Source organism: Ruditapes philippinarum, unplaced genomic scaffold (genome assembly GCF_026571515.1).
Source record: "Ruditapes philippinarum isolate M1 unplaced genomic scaffold, ASM2657151v2 ctg351_1_1_1_1, whole genome shotgun sequence".
NCBI lineage: Eukaryota > Metazoa > Mollusca > Bivalvia > Venerida > Veneridae > Ruditapes > Ruditapes philippinarum.
The window spans coordinates 1-24940 of NW_026864352.1; the positions used below are offsets into that span (position 1 = coordinate 1).

Genomic DNA, 24940 nt, shown 5'->3' on the forward strand with positions numbered 1-24940 from the left:
ATTGCTATTTTGTACACTTCATAAATGTATATGCAAAAGTGATGGCTTGATGATATATTATATACCAATTCTTTAAATGGAAGAATAAATCAAGTCACCCTTAAGTTAACTTTTGTGTGGAAAAAAAAGAAAATGAAAATGGAGAGAGCATTTCATTATACACTATTCTAATCACTTTCACTCTAAATTTAGCTCTCTAACTCATTGGATAATTTAGGCTATTTATATATATATAGTCATTGACATTAGTGATATAACAAGATTGTGAATGCTATTTTGAGGTAATTGTGGTCCCGTAAAATGTATACCAATACTAATGGACATTTTTAACCATTAACCTGTCAGAACCAAAACTTTGTAATAATGGTCCACATTAAAGTTTTTGCACAATGACAAATTTCTACTTCTATGAAGTGTTTTTGGAAACATCTTGAAATTGTATATTAACTGAACATACCACTATTAGCTCCAAGCTGGAATGGTGTTGAAGAAGTTGTGACCGCAGGTTGACCAAAAGATTTCTTCATAGCAGGCTCTCCTGTATCTGAAAAACCAAATTTACATTTATATTTCTTTTTTCTTACACTTACATTATTCAAGTATGTAACAGTGAAGTACTCCATCATGAAACAATAAAGATCTGTGCAAGTTTGTCGGATCTAGAAGTAAATAATTGTCATACATGTACATTACTGTAAGATATATAGAAGTTGTATATAATGTATTATAGTTACCATCATCTCTTCCACGTTTAGTTGGTGATGCCACAGATGTTGATTTTTGAGCAAAAGTAAATGGTGAACTTGAGGTATTTGAATCTACAGGCTTCTGACTAAATGTAAATCCTCCAACTGAAGGCTTTGTATTGTCCAATGGATTTGAGGTACCTTAATAACATAATAATAATAATTAACAAAGTAAACAATACACTTTGATTTACCAATATTATCAATTAACTAATTCACTTTTGCTACTAAACTCCTTTCAATATCCTTCTAACTTCCTTAATCAATATAATTAAGATTAGAATTTAATAAACTGAAAAATTAATGATTTATACGAAGAAGTTTAATCTATGTTTATCTATTTATGTGTTTTTATAAGATAAAAGCATCAATAATATATCAAAATTTTAATGTTAATTAAATCAATAAGGTAACTGTTACCTGATAATGCACTAGGATCTGTCACTTTGGTAGCTGTAAATGCAAAATTTCCTATAGAACTACTTGATGTTGTTGCCGCCACTGAATTACTAGTTAGTGATGTAAAGTTAAATCCACCAATTCCCTTTGAAGTATTTGTCACAGTTTCTGTAGCATTTGTTGTAACAGAACTAGAATTTGAGTCTGAGGATTTAAATGAAAAGCCACCTGGCACTGACATAGTAGTCTTTGTATCACCTTTAGTGCTCATCGCATCTGCTTTTTGTCCAAAAACAAAACCTACATTTGTAACCTGCTCTGAACTTGAGCTAGGTATTTTAGATGATACTGTACTGTCAAGTTTTCCAATCTGGAAACCAGCAGATTTTAAGGGACCATCTTTATTTTCAGGTTTCATATCCTTGTTTCCAAACTGAAAACCAGAAGTTGGTTTATCACCAGAAGGTGGTAGAGCATTTATCTTGAACCCACCAGAATTAACACTAGGCTTATCACTTTGAGAACTTGTTTGAGAGCCAAACTTAAATCCAGAACTTGTAGATGTTTCAGACTTCATATCTGAATTGAATTTAAATCCTCCACTTAATTTTGAATCAGCACTTTTATTTGTGTTTGTGTTTATTTTTGACACATCAAAACCTGAAGCAGTACTGGAAGCTGATGTTGGTACAGTGAATTTGAAGCCACCTGTGCTGGAGATGGTAACGCCTCCTGATTCTGTGCTTGGTAAGTTGAATCCACTAGCTTGAGATACTGTGTATGACTTTGCAATGCTTGGAACTAAAATATAGAATGTCCTTCAGAAATTGTCAGACAAATTTGCATCATGATTAATGTGAAAACTCACTTATTTGAAAAAGAGAAACCTTCCCAAAATAGCATTCAACAGAAAATTTTAATTTCAAAGCAACCGAAAAGTCAATAAACGTTTTAAGCACTATCTTATAAAGGTTCATTCAAAATAATTTAATCTAAAATTTACTTGGAGAAACTAGAACTGCCACTATCATGGCGTGAATACCCCCGCATACCACTTTGTCAGAATCAACAGTGGCCATTTAGAGCTCAAGGACAACCTCCCTGCCAAATCTTAGGTTACTAAGCCAGTGCATTGCTAAGTTATGTATTCTACATGCTTCAAATGTGAAAATGTCAAAATCAATACATTGCGGACAGGACATTCTTTAGCAATTGAGAAGAAAAGCTTTTTTTTTGTCAAGGTCCCTGTGACCTTGACCTTTGACCCAGTGACCTCAAAATCAATAGGGGTCACCTTATAGTCATGATCAACATCCATGCCAAATATGAAGACTGTGGGTCAAAGGAATCTTAAGTTAATGGGTGGACAAACTTTTTGAAGTCAAAGTCCCTATGACCTTGACCTTTGATCCAGTGACCTCAAAATCAAAAGGGGTCATCTACTAATCATGATCAACATCCATGCCAAATATGAAATCTGTGGGTCAAAGGAATCTAAAGTTATTGGGCAGACAAACTTTTTGAAGTCAAAGTCCCTGTGACCTTGACCTTAGACCTGGTGACCTCAAAAACAATAGGGTTCATCTACTAATCATGACTAACCTCCATTCCAAATATGAAGACTGTGGGTCAAAGGAATCTTAAGTTATTGGGCGGACAAGCTTTTTGAAGTCAAGGCCCCTGTGACCTTGACCTTTGACCTGGTGACCTTAAAATCAATAGGGGTCATCTACTTATCATGACTATCCTCCATGCCAAATATGAAGACTGTGGGTCAAAGAAATCTTGAAGTTATTGGGCAGACAAGCTTTTTGAAGTCAAGGCCCCTGTGACCTTGACCTTTGACCTGGTGACCTTAAAGTCAATAGGGGTCATCTACTTATCATGACTAGCCTCCATGCCAAATATGAAGACTGTGGGTCAAAGAAATCTTGAAGTTATTGGGCGGACAAGCTTTTTGAAGTCAAGGCCCCTGTGACCTTGACCTTTGACCTGGTGACCTCAAAGTCAATAGGGGTCATCTACTAATTATGACTAACCTCCATGCCAAATATGAAGACTAAGGGTCAAAGGAATCTTAAGTTATTGGGCGGACAAGCTTTTTTGAAGTCAAGGCCCCTGTGACCTTGACCTTTGACCTGGTGACCTCAAAATCAATAGGGGTCATCTACTAATCATGACTAACCTCCATGCCAAATATGAAGACTAAGGGTCAAAGGAATCTTAAGTTATTGGGCGGACAAGCTTTTTGAAGTCAAGGCCCCTGTGACCTTGACCTTTGACCTAGTGACCTCAAAATCAATAGGGGTCATCTACTAATCATGACTAACCTCCATGCCAAATATGAAGACTAAGGGTCAAAGGAATCTTAAGTTATTGGGCGGACAAGCTTTTTGAAGTCAAGGCCCCTGTGACCTTGACCTTTGACCTAGTGACCTCAAAATCAATAGGGGTCATCTACTAATCATGACTAACCTCCATGCCAAATATGAAGACTAAGGGCAGACTTCCCGAAAGTTGAAAAAAACTGTCAGACATTCGGTCTGACAAACCATGAAAATCTGTCGGACCGAAACGAAATCTGTCGGACCAAATAAAATTGATCAAAATCAAAGAATAACTTGTGTTTGTATTTCTAAGACACTTATTTGTTTTTAATTTTTTCGCCGTAAAAATTGGCACAATCCGTACAGCGCATTTTCATCTCATCCCTGTCATACACCAATGATTCATGGTTCTGTTTCCATTTTTCATTAAATTTTGTCTCAGGTTTATTCTTTTCATCCTTTTATTGCTGTTCTGCGCGCTCCTCTGACGTAGATTTTCGTTTTTTCCCAGGTTTGGCACCTTTAGCGACGCCATTTTGTATACATGCGGCTTGGATAAAAGCCGGACAGTCGGACCGATCCGGAATAAAAAATCGTCGGACCTGATCAAAATTTATCGGACATGTCCGTCGGACCGACGTATTTCGGGAAGTCTGAAGGGTCAAAGGAATCTTAAGTTATTGGGCGGACAAGCTTTTTGAAGTCAAGGCCCCTGTGACCTTGACCTTTGACCTAGTGACCTCAAAATCAATAGGGGTCATCTACTAATCATGACTAACCTCCATGCCAAATATGAAGACTAAGGGTCAAAGGAATCTTAAGTTATTGGGCGGACAAGCTTTTTGAAGTCAAGGCCCATGTGACCTTGACCTTTGACCTAGTGACCTCAAAATCAATAGGGGTCATCTACTAATCATGACTAACCTCCATGCCAAATATGAAGACTAAGGGTCAAAGGAATCTTAAGTTATTGGGCGGACAAGCTTTTTGAAGTCAAGGCCCATGTGACCTTGACCTTTGACCTAGTGACCTCAAAATCAATAGGGGTCATCTACTAATCATGACTAACCTCCATGCCAAATATGAAGACTAAGGGTCAAAGGAATCTTAAGTTATTGGGCGGACAAGAAAAAACCGACGGACGGACGGCCGGACGGACGGACGGACGGACGGACAAGCTGATTCCAGTATACCCCCCTTACAACTTTGTTGTGCGGGGGTATAAAAACAAAACACATCAACAGACGTAGGTCATTTTGAGCACAATTATATTTAACAATCTAAAACATACACTTTGTCATCAGGTTCCTTATTCTACATGTAACTCAATACTGTATACAAACAAACTGTATTCAGAATTCATTATGTATTAACATAATTACAAACCTGCTTGTGTACGAGGTGGCCCTGGTCTTACATAATTACATGCTACACAATTTACAGCTGATGCCTTGTTGTTGACCAGACATGTATCACATACCCAGTCACCAGGGGGATGTTTAAAGAACTTGAGAGGTTTAGGGGTCTGACAAGCCACACATTTATTGTCATCAGACTTGTTCTGTACTAGACAAACCTCACACTCCCAACTTCCAGCAGCTGGCTTGAACTTAGCAAACAAACTGTCTGACTTGTTTAATTCACTTGGTTTAGCTGTAAAACACAAATAAAATATCATTTTTTCAATACATCATTAAATGTTAAAAAAACTATTTGTATGATTTCAGGAATTTTGTAAAATTTCAACATGATATATGCAAATATCATCCATGTGCCTATTGTAATCAAGCACATTTTACTGACAATGTTTTCATTTATTCATGAAATATTCTTTTTATCAGCATTCAGACATATTCTGGCTAATGTGAAACTATAATTTCACTATCTACTTAAAAGCATGTAAAAAACATTTTTTGTGTAAGAATAGCTGACATATATTATTTTTTTCAATGTTACCTTTTGTTGGGTTACTCACTTCTATATTTTAACCATATACTAATATATATGAAGGAAACAAATCATGGGGCGTAATATAATTATTACTTACATGTTGATTTTGCAGCCTTACATGCGCCACATATTGTATCATCTTTCTTGTTTTGTATAAGACAGACATTACAGATCCAGTTTCCTGGCTGAATGGAGCTCACTAGGGGTGATGTGTTGGATGTTGCAGAGCCTTTGAAAATAAAACAAGAATGTACTATACTGGCAACATTATAATTATTATCAATATTAAATCTTTCAAAAAATATATTCGCAACTAATTGAAAACAATTTTTTTTTGTGTCATTCTTGGCCTAATTTGAGTTGAAAGCATTGCATTTACTTTTCATAACGCTATAAAAATGGTATTCTTGCAAAAACTGAGTACGAATGATCTGAAATTTTGCACACAAGTATTTGGTCTCAACATCGCCTCATGATTTTGTCAGTATCACAAAATAGAAAAAAAGTGTTAAACTGCCAATTAACACTGGTTAGGGACTACATGTTTATGCGCCGTTTTTTTTCTCCCTCGATAATATAGTTAACATATTTTTCAACACAACAATAACGCATTTTTATTGATATTTTCCGTTCTTACAATGTTTTATTTTCATATATTGCTAAATAATGTCTAACATACACTACAGCCTTTGTGGTCAATTCCTATGCATCAAAACCCCATTAGCACTTGCAAACAGTATCGAAATAGGCAAGTCTGAACTACCATAGTCAGACTAGCTCTATATTGTGAACTTAAAACTAAACTAAACTAAACTAAAAAAGAAAAAAAAATTCTCCTTTTTCTTTGATGAAAAGGATAATGAAAAGTTCCAAAAAATGGAGACAGGACAAATCCTTTCAAGAAATTTAGCTGTACAATGGATAAATTTAGAAAACATCCTGAAAATGTTTACCCATTATATAGAGGATATTTGTTTGTTTTTCATGTAAGATTGAAATATATTTCACTGAGTGAACACCAGATGCAATATTTTCGCGAGTGGCGTAGCCAGGAGTGAAAATATTATAGCTGGTGTTCACGAATGAAATATATTTAAATTTTATATGTTAAACAAATAAATTTTCTTTTTATTTCATGCTTTTAAAGTGATTTTAAGTATTTTTTACTGATTTTGCCGCGTAACGTCGCACATTCTCCTTCATGACGTCATCATATCATGACCTCACATCATTAATTCTGAAATATAGTTCTCTTAAATTTCTCTAATTTTATTACATTTTTAACATGATGTATGATGACATCCACTTTCTTTTCCTAAAGAAGCAAAATTTACATATGATGACATTAATTTTTGCCAGTTATTCCATTTAGTTATGATATTCTTTTCATCCGCATTCAGATCTAGTCCAGCTACAGTAAAAATTATATTTTATGAATTTCACTAGTGGTTTATTAGAATATAATCATCTGATATATTACAGTAAAACACTGGAAAGCATGAAATAAAAGGACATACCTGGTTTACGAGTCTGACAAGCCACACATTTAATATCATCCTGCTTGTTCTGTATCAAACATGTATCACAAGTCCAACTTCCTACTGGCTGTTTAAACTTGGCAAACAAATCAGATTTCAAAGGTTCTGATGGATCACTTTTTTGTACAGAGAAAACATCTAAAATAAAGAAAAATAGTATATTGTAAAATGAACAGTAAATACGGTTTATGTCTAATAAAGAATACTTTGTGTTTTATTTATATATTCCTTTAATTATCAGAATATACTGCAATCAAATGATTCTAAGCTTTTATGTTAAAAATTATCTAAATATTTATTAAAAATTGGAAATTTTAAATCACCTTTGGGTTTTTGCCCACCAGGTTTGGGGGTTTGACATGCCACACACTTGCTATCAGCATCTTTATTGTTGATAAGACAAACGTCACAACTCCAGCCTGTTTTCTTAAATATCTCACTGAGAGGGGGTGCACTTGATTGTGAGTCACCTGAATTAAATAAAGTAATTATAAGCATGTCGGGTAAGAAAAATCATATAATCATTTACTTAACAATAACAATAAATATTAATTTCAAGTAAGCAAAGGTTTGCGAGTGTAAAGACAAGTCACTGCCATTTTTCTATTTTGACTTTCATTTTGTGAATTCTTAATTCCAGCCCTAGTACTTAAAAAAAATATCCCCCTTTTGTAAAATATAACACCTCTTTTGGCGTTTATTAGAAAACATACAGTACCTTTGGGTTTCTGCCCACCAGGTTTGGGGGTTTGACATGCCACACATTTGCTATCAGCATCTTTATTGTTGATCAGACAAACGTCACAACTCCAGCCTGTTTTCTTAAATATCTCACTGAGTGGAGGAGCACTTGATGTATCACCTGAATTTCAAATTTTAAGAGGCATACATTTTAAGAGTAACTAGTATATTCAAACTAAGTAAAAACCATGTAATGATGTAAATAAATATTCAAATATTTAAAGGTCAGTCTATACTTGTTTATTACTTAAAGCCTCATTTTAAACTACATCAAAATATTACAACAGTAATATACCAAAAAACAAATATTTTAAATCACCTTTGGGTTTTTGCCCACCAGGTTTAGGTGTTTGACATGCCACACATTTGCTATCAGCATCTTTATTGTTGATCAGACAAACTTCACAACTCCAACCTGTTTTCTTAAATATCTCACTGAGTGGGGGAGCACTTGTACTTGGTGTGCTGGACTGGGATGTGAAAGATTTACTGCCTCCTAATATATCCATCACACTTCCTTGTTTAAGTTCAGCGGCTACTTTTATTCCCCCAACAGAAGTTTCAACAGGACCTTAATAGAACAAAAATATATATACACATAAATACATACTTTTTTCCCAATGAAAATGAAATTGCATGGGAGAAATCAGTTCTCATAAGCACAGAGAATTGCTAATAAAACAACATGTGATCAAGTAAGGGTGTAAGAGTATACCATCGGTACGTTATATCATATCTGTTTTTTTAATGGTATTAATGATAATTTAATAAATTGAAAAAGACATGAGATATCTGAAATATTGATATACATATAGCATACCTATTTGTACATTCAAATTTTATTCTGCTTTCAATAAATTAGACTTTAAACCTTCACTTAAATGAAAGATGAGTGATTACTAAGAATAAGAATTAAAGAATATGAAAATGTAACTTGTAAACAGAGCTTATTATGATGAACTTTCAAAGAATTATTTTTATTTTGATATTCATATTTACAAAACAACATTTGCTCATACCATTGACTTTTGGCTTTGGTTTTGGGGGGCTGGTTTGGGGAAGTATTTCCATGGGGTTTTACTTGGTGGGTGGGGGATGAGGGAAAATAAAAGCTGGTTTTATTGAAAAACCCCAAAAGACGGGTTGATGTGGCAACAAAAGGTTTTCCTAACCCTTGTGGTTTTGGGTTCCTTTTTCTTAAACCCACAAATGATAGGGGAGCCTAAAATTTGGGAAAAACCCGAAAAAAATTGAAAATATCCCAAAATTCTTTTTTCAAAAATAAATTTTAATGAGATTTTTTTAAAAATGTTTTAAATTTCTACATATTGCAACTAAACACTCTTAATCACAGTTATAACTATAATTCATAATACATGTACTTAAATGTTAACAAAATTTAGAAGAAAAATGTACTTTACCGAATATTTCTGTGGTGATGCAGGTTTATTAGCTGGTACAGGCTCAATTATTGGGGAAGAGAAAGTGAAGTTCAATGATTGTTTCACAGGTGACTCTGCACTTCTTTTCACTGCCTTATCTATATTTGATTGAGAGGCTGGTGTTGCAAAATTGAACTGTGGCATTGAACTTACAGGTAATGTAAATTCTGTGTTCAAGTTGGGGATAATCACCTGTAAAATGATATATGATCAAATCAATTTTATACCATGCAGGTAACTAAAGGATTAATTCATAAGACTTTTTATCATCTTTAATTAAATTTTGTATATTTACATCTTATATCTATCTGACTTTCATGCATCAAATACTTAAATGAATATAGGCATTGTTATCAAACAGATGGTTATCAAGATATTAAAGTTTTTTATGTTATATATGCATTGTTATCAAGATATTAAAGGTTTTTTATGTTATATAGGCATAAGAATATAATATTTACGGTGTCATCTTCCTCAAGGGTTGTTTTTACAGAAGCACTGCCCCTGTGGTATGATTTATCTCTCTTCATTTTGCCTGACGGTACAGAAACTTCATTATTCAGAATGACTGTATCCTGTCTGGTAGGTCTCCTGCTTATATCCTCTTGAATCTATATGAATAAATATTTACAGCACAATATTTTAATTCGTAACAATATCTACAAATTTGTATTAGGTGTAAGATTTACTTCGAGTTAACTGAAAAATACTCCTAAAATTTTGTAACCTTCATTTATACCAGCTGTCTACTCGATACATAATCCATTTAGAGATAAACTTCTGGTAGTAAAAAATCATATTCATATATGAAACAAATCAAATTCATATATGAAACCATTTGAACCTTTTTTCTTTGAAAAAATTTAAATATATATTATGTTTAAATTATCATCACTGACCTGACTAGATGTAGCTTTAGGCTGTTGTAAAGGTGCAAAGCTAACTTGTCTATTTTTACTTATTGAAGCCTGGGAGCTTATATTCAATTTCTGAGTAGGCGGTCCAGTTCTCGTCATAGATCTGTTTGTGTCTCTAGAGAAGAATGATGGACTTTCTGTCCATTGACGTGGAACCATTGGAATCTTTTTGGCATCCTACAACCATAGAATTGTTATAACATCAAATTAATATTCTAAAATGAAAACATTCAAACATTACCTGACCAAGTTTAACAGATAGGAAACTCAAGATACCCATCATGGCATGTTAGCATACTTTCAAATAAAATAATTATCTGGATGGAACCAACATCTGGTTTTTTCCCACTACAATAACTAATATCGGAACATATCATTCCCAATACACAAGAGCACAGCAGGCAGTGTTAAGTTGTTAACACTTGTCTGTTAAGCACAAAGACTTTCATTGACCAACTTTGACAAAATTGTAAGTTAAACAGGGGCATGAATACCTGGTGTATTATGTTATATTCCCAAAATAACAAGCAATTATCATAGTATTGCAAGCAATCCATAAGTCCCCTACGGGTTAGAACCCCAGGAACATTATGATGGGCCATTGGCCATTTAATTTTACCAGTGAATGAATGACATGAATGAACTTAATTTTTCGAGTTCTAAGTTTGTCTATATCATAGTAATGTGTTAAGTTTCCCTGCCTAGTAAGTAAATTATGTTTATACAACAGATAATCAAAAGGTCCAATTTTCTCAGGATGAATAAGTATAATAACTAATGTTTCAACTTTTCTCTATTTTAAGTAGATTTGTTGGAAAAAAATCTTTAAAAGTGATCTCAGGAAACAGTTTTTATGAACAGACAGACAGGCAGACATACAGACAGACTGAAGGAGACTCTTAAGTTATTTTTTTTAAACATCCCTGTTACCAAAATATAACATATTCTAATACAAAATTCTTAAAGAGGAGATAACTCTTGAAATAAAGATGCTAGATTTATGAACATTGTCATATATGATGTGAGTTTTACTTTAAGTTAAAAGATACTATTTATAGTCATTAAGAAGATAAGTAAAAAATAACAATTTTCAAATATAGCATTAACTATAATGTATAGTAAGTAACAAAGATGAAAATTAAAAAAAATATAATGTAGGTGTTGATAATGAATGTTTATTTTGAATTTGAAGAACATCCATGAAGAAAAAATTAGAAAGTTAAAGGAATAGGAATGGATGGATTGATGTCTGTCTAATATAAATATTCATGATTTAAAAAGAGGTACCATGACAGTTTTTCTGTTGACATCAACCCTATAAGTGAGAAATTCGTGTTTAAAGACACTATTTTTTACTTGAGAAATAAGTTCATGGGCGCCGCCATTTTGGCGTTCTGTCATTCTCGCGAGACAGACGAGACCGAGATTGTGACTTGTTACACCCACTTCCGGTATAGGTGTACACGCTGGTACAACTGAAATGTATCTTGATGAAGAACTTATTAATCTTATTGCGTACATTATATATTATTTATGAAAACATCATATGGAACTGAATTGCTTTAATTAATTAGTTGAAGATGCCTCGACATTAATTATCATTTGTCCGCTTTTCAAGCTTGCTGATGATCCCACGATATGATTTAAGCAATGACTGCTTAATTTTCAAAGATAAACCATTAATTTAATTTGGGTACTATGAGAAACTTCTTCAAATTGACGATATATCCTTTTATTTTGTACTTAATTTTCGCTAGACAAGCTGTCCGAATAGGGTACATCGCCGGTCATGTATCTATTTTCAGCGTAAAATATCAACTTAATCAATATGCAGAGATCTGTTGAGGATGCGATTTTCCGCCATTGACGCTAAAAATGAGAATGGCGCAGGAAAATCGGCAGCCAGACTAATATCGTATGAAAACAAAACTGTCCGTTAGGTTATTTAGGCACCCAGTCAAAACTGGTACCAACAGCAACAGGTTGCCCATTCCCCTGTAATAACGCGTATTCTCGGGTTTATAGCTTTTTTCCACGTTATCTACTTACCCAATTCCTTTCCAACACAGATACGCATTTCTTCTACCGTAAATTTAATCCAATAAAACAAAAAAAATCATAAATCTACTTAATATTTAAAATGATTATTGGTAACTGAAAAAAAAATGTGTTGCTATTTTATGACATGCTGTAATTTACAGTATAATTTGACAGGTGTGGAACTTAATTTCCCCTAAGGTCATTCAGTTCACTGATGAAGCGTAACAAAAAATAGATGTCTATTTCGTCATTAGAATATTTGACAAGGGTGATTAACTAATCAGGGCAACATTGTGCATGATCAAAAGGTCTGTCGGCACAGAGGCATACAAGGAGCAATAAAAATCGTTAGTACACAGTGTGACAGGAACATTTGGTGCAAATTAGGAACAATTAAAATGGACAATGCACAGTATTAGACATAATTAAGTAGTAAGAACCAGCAATTGTGTGAATAAATTATGCAAATTAGATTTTTGAGCAGCCAATAGAAATGTTTTGACTGCAGTTAATATTAGGCTACGATTATGATGCGCAGCATCATACGTTGACAGACATGTTAGCAATTTACTTTTCAAAAGAGTTGCTTACATTTTTGAAATGTGTACATCAATTATAACAAATGTTCACAACTTTTAATTTGAAAGTCAGAATCAAACTGCAAAAATTTAATTACATGTACTATTACGAACACGTTTTAGTAGGATTTTAATAATAATGATAATTATCGCCGTTCAATAATTAACAGCCAATTATTCGTTGGTGTGTTTGTTTATTTAATTGCATTATTTGATTGTGAAACTTTGTTAAATAATAACGTGTATTTATTAAATCTGTGAAATATTGTATAATTACATTAAGATGAGACTTTAATGAACATAGCATTGTTTGGAGTAACGGGCATCACTGGCCTGAAGTGGTGCGACAGGTAGACGTTGATTTTTTTTTTTTTATATTGTTACGTATTTTGAAAAATCTCCTCTACACCTGTGAAAATTAAATTGTCTGGTCAATACTTTCTTATATTAATATTTCCCTACGATTCAACTAGATTAATCATAAATCTAAAGATGTGGGGAAATGACATCACGCGCACCTGTTTTTATACGACCAATACACAAACATGGCCGCGCTTACTGATTTGTAGAAATCGGTGATTTAGCGATTTAAATTTTGTTATCATTCGTTTAATATTATTATTTGGCGGCAGAAAATTTGCAGATTTATTATTTATAGTATTCTTTTTCTGAAATCAAGTTTTTATTCTAACCTTGTCGTTCCCTTTAAAGAATGAATAAGAAAAATTCGAAGTTTAAGGAGGAGATAATTCTGGAAATATGGATTCTAGATTTATGCACCTTGTCATATTATTATGATATGGGATTTTAAAGTAAATCCTATAAGGAATGAAGAAGTTGCAGTAAAAAATACCAATTTCTCGAAAAAAATCTAAGTTCAAGGGGGATATAATTCTGGAAATAGTCTTGCAAGAGTATTTAACCTTCTCAAAAATGTTGAGTGATAATAAGAAACATATTTATGAAGTTTGAAGTAGATACATTAAACAAGAGCTGTCAGTAGGACAGCAACGCTCGACTATTCTTAGTGCTTGATAGTAAAAAAAATGCTTGATACAGTTACCTCTTCCTGTAAACAGGTTGGGGTCATGATGGTGAACAAGTGTGCAAAGTTTCAAAGCCATATGTCAATGGACTTTGAAAATATTTGAACTATTACAAAAACTTTAACATAAATTCCAAGTCGAAAAAGGGGCATAATTCTGTCAAAATGCTTGATAGAGTTACCTCCTCCTGTTTACAGGTTGGGGTCATGATGGTGAACAAGTGTGCAAAGTTTCAAAGCCATATGTCAATGGACTTTGAAAATATTTGAACTATTACAAAAACTTTAACATAAATTCTAAGTCGAAAAAGGGGCATAATTCTGTCAAAATGCTTGATAGAGTTACCTCCTCCTGTTTACAGGTTGGGGTCATGATGGTGAACAAGTGTGCAAAGTTTCAAAGCCATATGTCAATGGACTTTGAAAATATTTGAACTATTACAAAAACTTTAACATAAATTCTAAGTCGAAAAAGGGGCATAATTCTGTCAAAATGCTTGATAGAGTTACCTCCTCCTGTTTACAGGTTGGGGTCATGATGTTGAACAAGTGTGCAAAGTTTCAAAGCCATATGTCAATGGACTTTGAAAATATTTGAACTATTACAAAAACTTTAACGTAAATTCTAAGTTGAAAAAGGGGCATAATTCTGTCAAAATGCTTGATAGAGTTACCTCCTCCTGTCTACAGGTTGGGGTCATGATGGTGAACAAGTGTGCAAAGTTTCAAAGCCATATGTCAATGGACTTTGAAAATATTTGAACTATTACAAAAACTTTAACATAAGTGGTTACGCCGACGCCGACACTCGGGTGACTGCAATAGCTCTACTTATTCTTATCGAATAGTCGAGCTAAAAATAAAGAAGTTATTTAAACAAGAGCTGTCGGTAGGACAGCAACGCTCGACTATTCTTAGTGCTTGATAGTAAAAAAAATGCTTGATACAGTTACCTCCTCCTGTTTACAGGATGGGGTCATGATGGTGAACAAGTGTGCAAAGTTTCAAAGCCATATGTCAATGGACTTTGAAAATATTTGAACTATTACAAAACTTTAACGTAAATTCTAAGTCGAAAAAGGGGCATAATTCTGTCAAAATGCTTGATAGAGTTACCTCCTACTGTTTACAGATTGGGGTCATGATGTTGAACAAGTGTGCAAAGTTTCAAAGCCATATGTCAATGGACTTTGAAAATATTTGAACTATTACAAAAACTTTAACATAAATTCTAAGTCGAAAAAGGGGCATAATTCTGTCAAAATGCTTGATAGAGTTACCTCCTCCTGTCTACAGGTTATGGTCATGATGGTGAACAAGTGTGCAAAGTTTCAAAGCCATATGTCAATGGACTTTGAAAATATTTGAACTATTACAAAAACTTTAACGTAAATTCTAAGTCGAAAAAGGGGCATAATTCTGTCAAAATGCTTGATAGAGTTACCTCCTCCTGTCTACAGGTTGGGGTCATGATGGTGAACAAGTGTGCAAAGTTTCAAAGCCAAATGTCAATGGACTTTGAAAATATTTGAACTATTACAAAAACTTTAACATAAATTCTAAGTCGAAAAAGGGGCATAATTCTGTCAAAATGCTTGATAGAGTTACCTCCTCCTGTCTACAGGTTGGGGTCATGATGGTGAACAAGTGTGCAAAGTTTCAAAGCCATATGTCAATGGACTTTGAAAATATTTGAACTATTACAAAAACTTTAACGTAAATTCTAAGTCGAAAAAGGGGCATAATTCTGTCAAAATGCTTGATAGAGTTACCTCCTCCTGTCTACAGGTTGGGGTCATGATGGTGAACAAGTGTGCAAAGTTTCAAAGCCATATGTCAATGGACTTTGAAAATATTTGAACTATTACAAAAACTTTAACGTAAATTCTAAGTCCAAAAAGGGGCATAATTCTGTCAAAATGCTTGATAGAGTTACCTCCTCCTGTCTACAGGTTGGGGTCATGATGGTGAACAAGTGTGCAAAGTTTCAAAGCCATATGTCAATGGACTTTGAAAATATTTGAACTATTACAAAAACTTTAACATAAGTGGTTACGCCGACGCCGACGCCGACGCTCGGGTGACTGCAATAGCTCTACTTATTCTTATCGAATAGTCGAGCTAAAAAAGACAACATTTCTAAGTTCAAGGGAAGTAATTCTGATAATTTTTGTGCTAGAGTTGTAAACCCTGTCACATATGATGTGGTTGATGACCAGAAACTTATATTTAAAGTTTGAAGTAAACACCTTAAAAAATAAAAAACTTATAGTGAAAAAGCGTAAAAATTCAAATCAGAAATCTTGAAATTCAGTCTATTTGTTGCCATAGCAACCAGAATTTTCAACATAGGAAGAAAAGACAAGAGGGCCATGATGGCCATGAGATCGCTCACCTGTAGATAGCCCCCCCCCCCAGACTTGGTAGACACCCATAAGAAGATGTTTCATGCTAAATATCTAAGTTCTAGCTCATTGGGTTTTTTAAAAGAAGATTTTTTAAGTTTTTGCTATACACATATAGTTAAAAACAATGACACCCCTGGGGCAGGGCCAGTTTTGACCCCCAGGCTTTTATTTGAACAAACTTTGTAGATATTTACTAAAAGATATTTCATGCTTAATATCTAAACTCTAGCTATTTGGGTTTTTTCAAAGAAGATTTTTAAGTTTTTGCTATACACAAAAAAAGGAAAATCAATGACCCCCGGGGCAGGGCCATTTTTGACCCCGGGGCTTTTATTTGAACAAACTTTGTAGACACTGATTAGAAGATGATTCATGCTTAATATCTAATCTCTAGCTATATGGGTTTTTTCAAAGAAGATTTTTAAGTTTTTGCCATACACATATAAGGAAAATCAATGACCCCCGGGGCGGGGCCAATTTTGACTAGGGATATGCGGTATTACCGGTATACCGCGGTTTCGTTCAGACGCGGTACGTACCGGTACGACCCCTAGGAATACCGGTTTTTTAATATATATAATTTTACATAATATTTTTGTAAGATTCGGACGTTATTTACCCTGTAATCTGTGTTTCAACTTTCAACCTAAATTAAAGTGGAATTCCAAGTCTATTTTTAGAGCAGCAGTATAATACTCTAACGAATAATTAGTCGCGGAAAGGTCGGATCGTTTCCCGGTTGTTTTTCATATTTATTATGTAGTGTAAATACATTTCATCCGCCGACATTTTTATAATTTCTATATATCATTCTTCATTTAAATGCATTAAAAGGGGACACCCATGTTAGTGCTCAGTCTAAGGCTAGTAAACATGTTGACGTATTGACGAGTGGCGACAATAACAAAACGTAAAGCATTTAGACATAGCCCAACTTGTAAACAGCTCATACCGTCATGGACGAATTCACCACGGTCAAAAATCCAATGGGAATTGCCATTTTTCTGTTTTAGATTTTGTTGAAAATATTATCAAGACAATAAGGTTATTTTCTTCTTTCTTTTATTTATTATTTTCCAGTCAGGTAGACAGATGTTAGTTGAAAGAAATAAAGATATTAATCTGTTTTTCTAAAATGTATTGTGTTTTATCAAAATGTTTAAACATTCTTATGGCAGTTGGTCTTAGTTTGCATAAGTTAAACATTATCTTAGCTCTAGCTCTTTGGGTTCTTTAAAAGAAGATTTTTTAAGTTTTTACTATATGCATATAGGGAAAATCAATGACCCCCTGGGGCGGGGCCAATTTTGACCCCATGGCTTTTATTTAAACAAACATGGTAGACACTCACTAGAAGATGTTTCATGCCAAATATCTTAGCTCTAGCTCTTTTGGTTCTTTAAAAGTAGATTTTTTAAGTTTTTACTATATGCATATAGGGAAAATCAATGACCCCCTGGGGCGGGCCAATTTTGACCCCAGGGCTTTTATTTGAACAAATTTGGTAGACACCCATTAGAACATGTTTCATGCTAAATATCTCAGCTCTAGCTCTTTCGGTTCTTTAAAAGAAGATTTTTTACTATATGCATATAGGGAAAATCAATGACCCCCTGGGGCGGGGCCAATTTTGACCCCAGGGCTTTTATTTAAACAAACTTGGTAGACACTCACTAGAAGATATTTCATGCCAAATATCTTAGCTTTAGCTCTTTGGGTTCTTTAAAAGAAGATTTTTTAAGTTTTTACTATATGCATATAGGGAAAATTATGACCCCCTGGGGCGGGGCCAATTTTGACCCCAGGGCTTTTATTTGAACAAACTTGGTAGACACTCACTAGAAGATGTTTCATGCCAAATATCTTAGCTCTAGCTCTTTGGGTTCTTTAAAAGAAGATTTTTTAAGTTATTACTATATGCATATAGGGAAAATCTATGACCCCCTGGGGCGGGGCCAATTTTGACCCCAGGGCTTTTATTTGAACAAACTTGGTAGACACTCACTAGAAGATGTTTCATGCATAATATCTAAGCTCTAGCTCTTAGGGTTGTTTAAAAGAAGATATTTAAAGATTTTTCTTTCGGTTGCCATGGCAACCAGAGTTCTGCATGGAATTAAATTCTTTGAACAATTTTTAAAGGTGACCACCAAAGGAACATTCCTGTGAAGTTTGGATGAAATTGGCTCAGTGGTTTATGAGGAGATGTCATTTAAAGCAAAAGTTTACGGACGGCAGACGACGGACGGACGGACGCCAGACGAAAAGCGATCACAAAAGCTCACACTGTCACTTTGTGACAGGTGAGCTAAAAAAAGATGTGCATAATCTCCAGACTGCCATCTACCCATATTTCAAGTTTCATAAAAATATTTTCAGTACTTTTTGAGTTATCACTGGATCCAGTTTATAGGTTAAATTTGCCATATTTTCAGTCTTTTTGTTGCCATAGCAACCAGAATTTTCAACATAGAAAGAAAAGAAAAAGACGTGCATAATCTCCATACTGCCATTTATCCATTTATCAAGTTTCATAAAAATATTTTCAGTACTTTTTGCGTATTCGCTGGACCTGGTTTTGTGGACGGACTGACAAACTGACAGACAGACGGAGGGTAAACCTAAAGTCCCCCCCCCCCGGTTAAAACGGTAGGGGACTAAAAACAAGCAAGACGTAAAGCTTCCTCACATGAAAAATTCAATGTCCCTAACAACCGATTTGAATGGCAAGTGATAAAGTTACAGCATGCCCACTCAAATTCAATTTTTTTTTCTTATAACAGTACTTGTGGCATCAAGCTATATTTACGAAAGGACACTATTATATAAATTACATATGTATAAGGAAGAACACTTACATTCAGGGGTGTAGGCATTTTATCCAGTGCCTCAAGAATTCTTTTTGCGGTAGAACTGGTGACAGCTTCTTTACTGGGAGTCAGTCTTGGCCTTGCCTTCATGAAAGCCTTCACTGGAACTGACAGCTACAAACAATAAGAGAATACAATTTTTTGACACTTGTCTAGCATAATTAAACAAAATAAATTTAACGTAATTATAATCAATACTTACTAAAAACTCCTGTGATTTTAAAACATAATAATCATTACTGTACCAGTCAACTGTAACCACTGTTTATAGATTTGTAAAAAAAAGGAAAGGAATGAAGATTCTTCCATACTTCATATGTTGTAGTTTTACCATGTTAACACTATAAGGTTACTTATAAATATTAAAACATACAAAGCTATTTCAGTGTAAAACATTTGAGAATAGTTCCATAGCACTTTTGTTTTGCAAGGTTATCAAAACTGAATGCTGCCAATTTATTGATTTCCAAGATAGAGATTTCAAAGATTTGGTAAACACCTCATGAATACAAAAACTAAGTATGGGCAGTTGTTTAATGCCTTAAACTTACTCGACTAGGCAGAGATTGGTTTAGATCCATATTTTTTCTTTGAGATCTGAAGGAGATTGATGAACGACCACCAAATTTAGTTTTTCCAGGGTAAAAGCTTGACTCATGAACACTAGTTCCCAGCAGAGAAGACTCATTCTGAAATAATAATGTGCTATTATATATGAACAGCACCATAAATATCTTATCTTTCCAGTAATTAATGAAAATTATAAACCTTTTAATTAAAATCTTTCAAATATGAATAATAAAATAATAAGATGACAGAAATTCAATGTGTTTCAAAACAACACCTGTCCTAAATGGACCTTAACAAAAAGGTTAACCAACACATGTGCCAACAAGTTTATGACAATGGCTCCAATTTTTTTCTTTAGAAAGTGGATAAAATAAAAAAAAGAAGAAAAAAAACAGTATTATACAAATTTTAAATGATACATGGGGTGCCTTGTCTTAAAATTATAACAGCCTCAATAGTAAAAGAAGCTCATTTAATTTATGTTACAAATACAAACACAAACTTATCAACATTCAACATGCCTTAAGCAAAAAAATACTTACATTGAGTGGTGAGCCAAACAGGGAGGTATTAAATGCTGGCCTGTTGGTCACTGCAGGGGTAGGCTGTTTACTAATAAATGTGTCACTTAAACGTCTGTTGAATGTCTGATTGCTACCAGTCCCAGCATGCACTGAAAAACCATAACATGCATATCATTTCTTGTTGGTTTTTTTGTTCTATTCTAATAACATCTAAGAAACAAGCCCAGTTGAAAAGCCTCATTAACATGGGATTTGGAGAGAACATGACTACAACAAATGTCACATATTTCTAACAACTATCAATGAAATACAAAATCCCCTTACATCTTTGCCTCTTAGCAACCTGCTGTTCTTGGGGTGATGTGCCCCCTAGTGTCATCTGTTCTGGGGCTTTTCTTTTGTCCCCAGCTGTATCAAGCCTCTGAGGGACATCTGGTTGAGGGACCATGGAAGAACAGCCACTTGTAGACTTAGATCCATCACTTCTCTGTGACATTGTGTCTTCTGTAACAAATACAAGCATTTGTTTTCATACAATATATTTAAAGTTCAAGTCCAAATTATAGCAGGGTTTTTTTAATAATACTTAACATAGTATAAATGGCTTAACAGTTTTTAAACATAGATCAATGACCTTGGATATATGAAATTCTTATATAAGTTCTATAGAGAGAGTATTTTAACAAAGTAATTTAGCCCTGAAATACAGAAATGATGTAGAGGTGAATAGTATTATAGATATATTCTTTTTTTTGTTGCTGATTATCTTACCCTGTGCCATTATGCTATCAGATTTCTCAGTTATGCGTGCCAATGGCAACTGAGCAGATGTGAACTCAGATATCGGAGGTGGAAATGCCCCCTGCTGGAAAGGAGATGCTAACACACCACTTGGATTTATACTATGACCAACTGCGGCAAAGTCCAGAGTCCTTGGTTGCCCATTGCCGACAAATGTGCCTCTGTTTTTGAACTGCATATCCCTGTTTATTCCTGCTTGCTGACTTGAAGAACCCATCATTCCAGCTTGTCCTGCTGGTAAAACTGGTGTCTGAGATGGTGAATTGTCTGATGACATACTGGACTGCCCAGACTGCATCCCTGTTGATGGGTCAGAACTCTGAAACAGTATTATTATGTGCTATATATTTTCTCAGGTATTATGATGAAGATTTTACTTGTAACATTTTTATGATGTACAATTTAGTTCACATTTAATGATTTCCAAAACTGTATCAGGTATATAAATATTGACTTAACTTGAAAATTGGGGATAACTGCTCCTAGCATCAGAGATTAGAAAACTTCTTTTCTTTGAAAAAGCTTCCTTTAGTCATAAATCAAACTTACAAGTTACCATTAATCAGAACTAAAGTAATTTATTAATTCAGACATTTAAACCCTAAAATTATATTACTTGTTCAATCTGATCAGTGATATAATGGGTCAAAATTAAGACGTATATATTATGAAACGATCATGTAAGTTATTCTGGTATTTACCTTTACAACATTTTTATCATCGGATGGAGATTCTTTCTTGACATTGTGCACTAAATCAGTTAACCAGGATGGAGAAAGCATGTCTCTCATAGAGTCCTTCATTTTTGAAAACAGTGACTGCAATATAAAATTAAACAAAAGCTGTCAGACAGACAGACAGATAGTGAGCTCCACTCTTGTGCTTGATAGAAAATTGGAAATTGTTTTTATTACTTATTCACTATACAGGGCTGCCAACAGCAAATTGCAAAATCCGAGGAAAATATGCGGGGGGGGGTCAAGGGGGATGCGCAAGCAACCCTTTGCAGGTCGAATGAATTTATTGTCTTTGTCGAATTTACATCGATCTCAAAAATGACCCAGGAGGAAAATCGGCAGCCCTGACTATATGACCAACACCATCATTTAAACAAGTTGCATGATAAACTAAATGATTTTTCATTACTATTTAACTTATTCATTTAAACCCTTTTCAACACATTGAACAGAACATGTCATAATTCTTTACAGCAATTTATTTTTTATTGGTGCATCTATAAAATGTAATTAGCGTATTTTTTTCAAGGTGATTATATATTTGAGATCAGAAATGTTGAGGTTTGGAATTGGGGGATAAAATGTCTGTATAGTCTGTAAAAGAGAGTTCTTTTACAGGACCCAGGGGGCAAAATATGCAGCTTTTTATGATATGCATGGGGCAGAAAACCAATACAAATCACGATCCAAGTAGTAAATTTATATTTTGTTTTTTTTTTAACATGGGTTTAACATGGGACAAAGTATGAATCCCATTCATTCTAATCGGTAACAATACATATTTCTTCGTGTAATAAATCAAACCTCATCAATGGGTTTCAAACCCACAGCAGTGAGAGGCAATTCATTTAAAGATAACTCCTTAACCACTCGGCCAAGAAGGACCTTAAAAGGCAGAAATTGCGCAGGATGTCAAAATGATACACATTTGATCAATTATATACCACAGACTTCCTGAAAGTTGAAAAAAACTGTCAGTTATCATGATACACATTTGATCAATTATATACCACAGACTTCCCGAAAGTTGAAAAAAACTGTCAGTTATTCGGTCTGACATACCATGAAATTCTGTCGGACCGAAACAAAATCTGTCGGACCAAATAAAATTGATCAAAATCAATGAAAAACTTGTGTTTGTATTTCTAAGACACTTTTTGTTTTTTATTTTTTTGCCGTAAAAATCGACACAATCCGTACAGGGCATTTTCATCTCCTCCCTGTCATACACCAATGATTCATGGTTCTGCTTCCATTTTTCATTAAATTTTGTCTCAGGTCTATTCTTTTCATCCCTTTATTGCTGTTCTGTGCACTCTTCTGACGTAGATTTTCGTTTTTCCCAGGTTTGGCACCTTTAGCGACGCCATTTTGTTTACATGCGGCTTGGATAAAAGCCGGACAGTCGGACCGATCCGGAATAAAAAATTGTCAGACCTGATCAAAATTTATCGGACATGTCCGTCGGACCGACGTATTTCGGGAAGTCTGATACCATACAAAATGTATAAATACTATGGTTCAAACAGGATGTGTTAACCTCAAAATTCTCCTAGCCAATCCATTAATAGGGAGCTCGACGAGCTGGCCCGAAGGGCCTGCTCGCAAAGCGAGCTTTACGGTAACGAGAGTACCTGCTAAGTGATGGTTTTAAAAACTTTCGTTCGAAGTACCAAATTGGACACATCGCAACCTTTCGAATTTAAAGATAACGATAAAAACTGAGGAATTCTGACTGAAAACGGATGTGTAGACTGGTCACCCGCGCACGTCTATGGGAACCATAATTGGACAGGAAACCAGAGTAACGGAAGCTGTCGATGAAATATCGAACGGAAATGTAAAATGAAAATTGAAGGCGCCATTTTGTTTGAAAAATCTGATAAATTAAAACAATTTTTTGTCGAATTTTGTTGTGAAAACTATCTAGAATGAAAGAAAATGGTCTAACTAAGAAAATGAATCCGAACACCAATATCTTTTATTCGGTCGTTAACTCTGTACAGACGTTTAAAGTATTGTTTACGTGACGTCACAATGTAGCGCCAAACAGCACGTGCAAAACAAACAAATCAAGTACGCTATTTTAATGTCACAAACGTTTTAAGTTTTACATTTATTTCACTTTTAATAATCTTTATTTCGCTTGAAAAATTATAGAGTGAAATAAAATAAACAAAGTTTTATCAACGTTTTCAAAACTCGTTATTCATTTAACGACAGGGGCGGAGCCATATTTAACACAGTACGTGTAACCTCACACGCACTCGTCAATGCATTTGAAATAAAATGCGCGATTATTCAATACTATTTCACGTTAAAAGTACATCGAGCTCGCTTTAAGGCTTTGCCTTTTTCATATTAATTTACAGTTTGTTTATCCGACAAACCTACCCCTAAGACTGCCTACATTCATTTCAGTATCAAAACATTTTCAAGAGTTCAAACATGAATTCAGACTTCTTCACATCACAAAAACCACATTGCATAATATGCAGGAGACAGTCATAACCTTGCACATGACCAAAGTATTAGACAGTTCACATTTTTAATTCATATTTACATTCATACAAATTCATTCAATCCAAAAGAAATAATCATTAAGGAATGCCTATATTCATCACTTAAAACTTGGATGTTCCTACAGATCCCATTTTTAAAGGGCAAATTAATTTTTTTTCATAATTTTTTTATTGTGGACATTTACCTTTCGGCCTTCTTTCCTGGCATAAGGTACTCTTTGGGAGTGGGAACCTGGGCGATCCATTTTCCCACTTCCCTTGAAAATAAATGAAGGCGTTGTCTTAAACGATAACTATGTGTTTTCCCAGATATCTTTAAAAAATTGTAGATTTTCCCACATGCAGACTTCCATAAAATAAGATGGCGGCAAGTCTGGAGTCATTTCATTGGTCAATTCTTGACCATGTGACTATAAGTAGAAGGGACACAACTCATCCTCGTCAATGATTTCTAAAAACCGTTATATTGCCGTACCCGTAAATGTCTGGATGGATATTCATTCCTTCAATCACGGTGTGATTCAGTTTTTTCATTAATCTGAAGTATTTTTCTTCACTATCTTCTTTTTAGAATGTAGTAAATGTACTTTGCTTTTTACTCTTGAATTGTAAAAAGTTTCAAAATATATATTTCTTTCTTGTACAGTATTTTATAAGAACAGTACGTACATTTATAATGAGTAATATAATAGTAACTAACTATACTTCGTGTATTTATTATACAAAAGGGTTTTGTAATTTTAAATGTCTTTATTTTCTTCTTGTAAATACATCAGTCTAATAAT

The 24940-nt window shown here is 34.2% G+C and overlaps 1 protein-coding gene across 1 annotated transcript; it reads right to left on the bottom strand.

Annotated features, from left to right (window-relative positions):
• Positions 1 to 457: 457 nt before the first annotated feature.
• Positions 458 to 24551, bottom strand: LOC132725301 (serine-rich adhesin for platelets-like; the record flags this gene model as incomplete). Its single annotated transcript, XM_060710402.1, is given in 20 exon segments — positions 458 to 544; positions 735 to 887; positions 1167 to 1946; positions 4859 to 5125; positions 5520 to 5651; positions 6940 to 7098; positions 7284 to 7430; positions 7679 to 7822; positions 8021 to 8272; positions 8721 to 8749; positions 9118 to 9335; positions 9605 to 9754; positions 10043 to 10237; positions 18990 to 19115; positions 19553 to 19690; positions 20114 to 20244; positions 20420 to 20599; positions 20867 to 21215; positions 21598 to 21714; positions 24341 to 24551. Coding segments are annotated over 20 exon segments (3814 nt in total), but the record flags the coding sequence as incomplete, so codon positions are not given.
• Between the last annotated feature and the right edge of the window lie 389 nt (positions 24552 to 24940).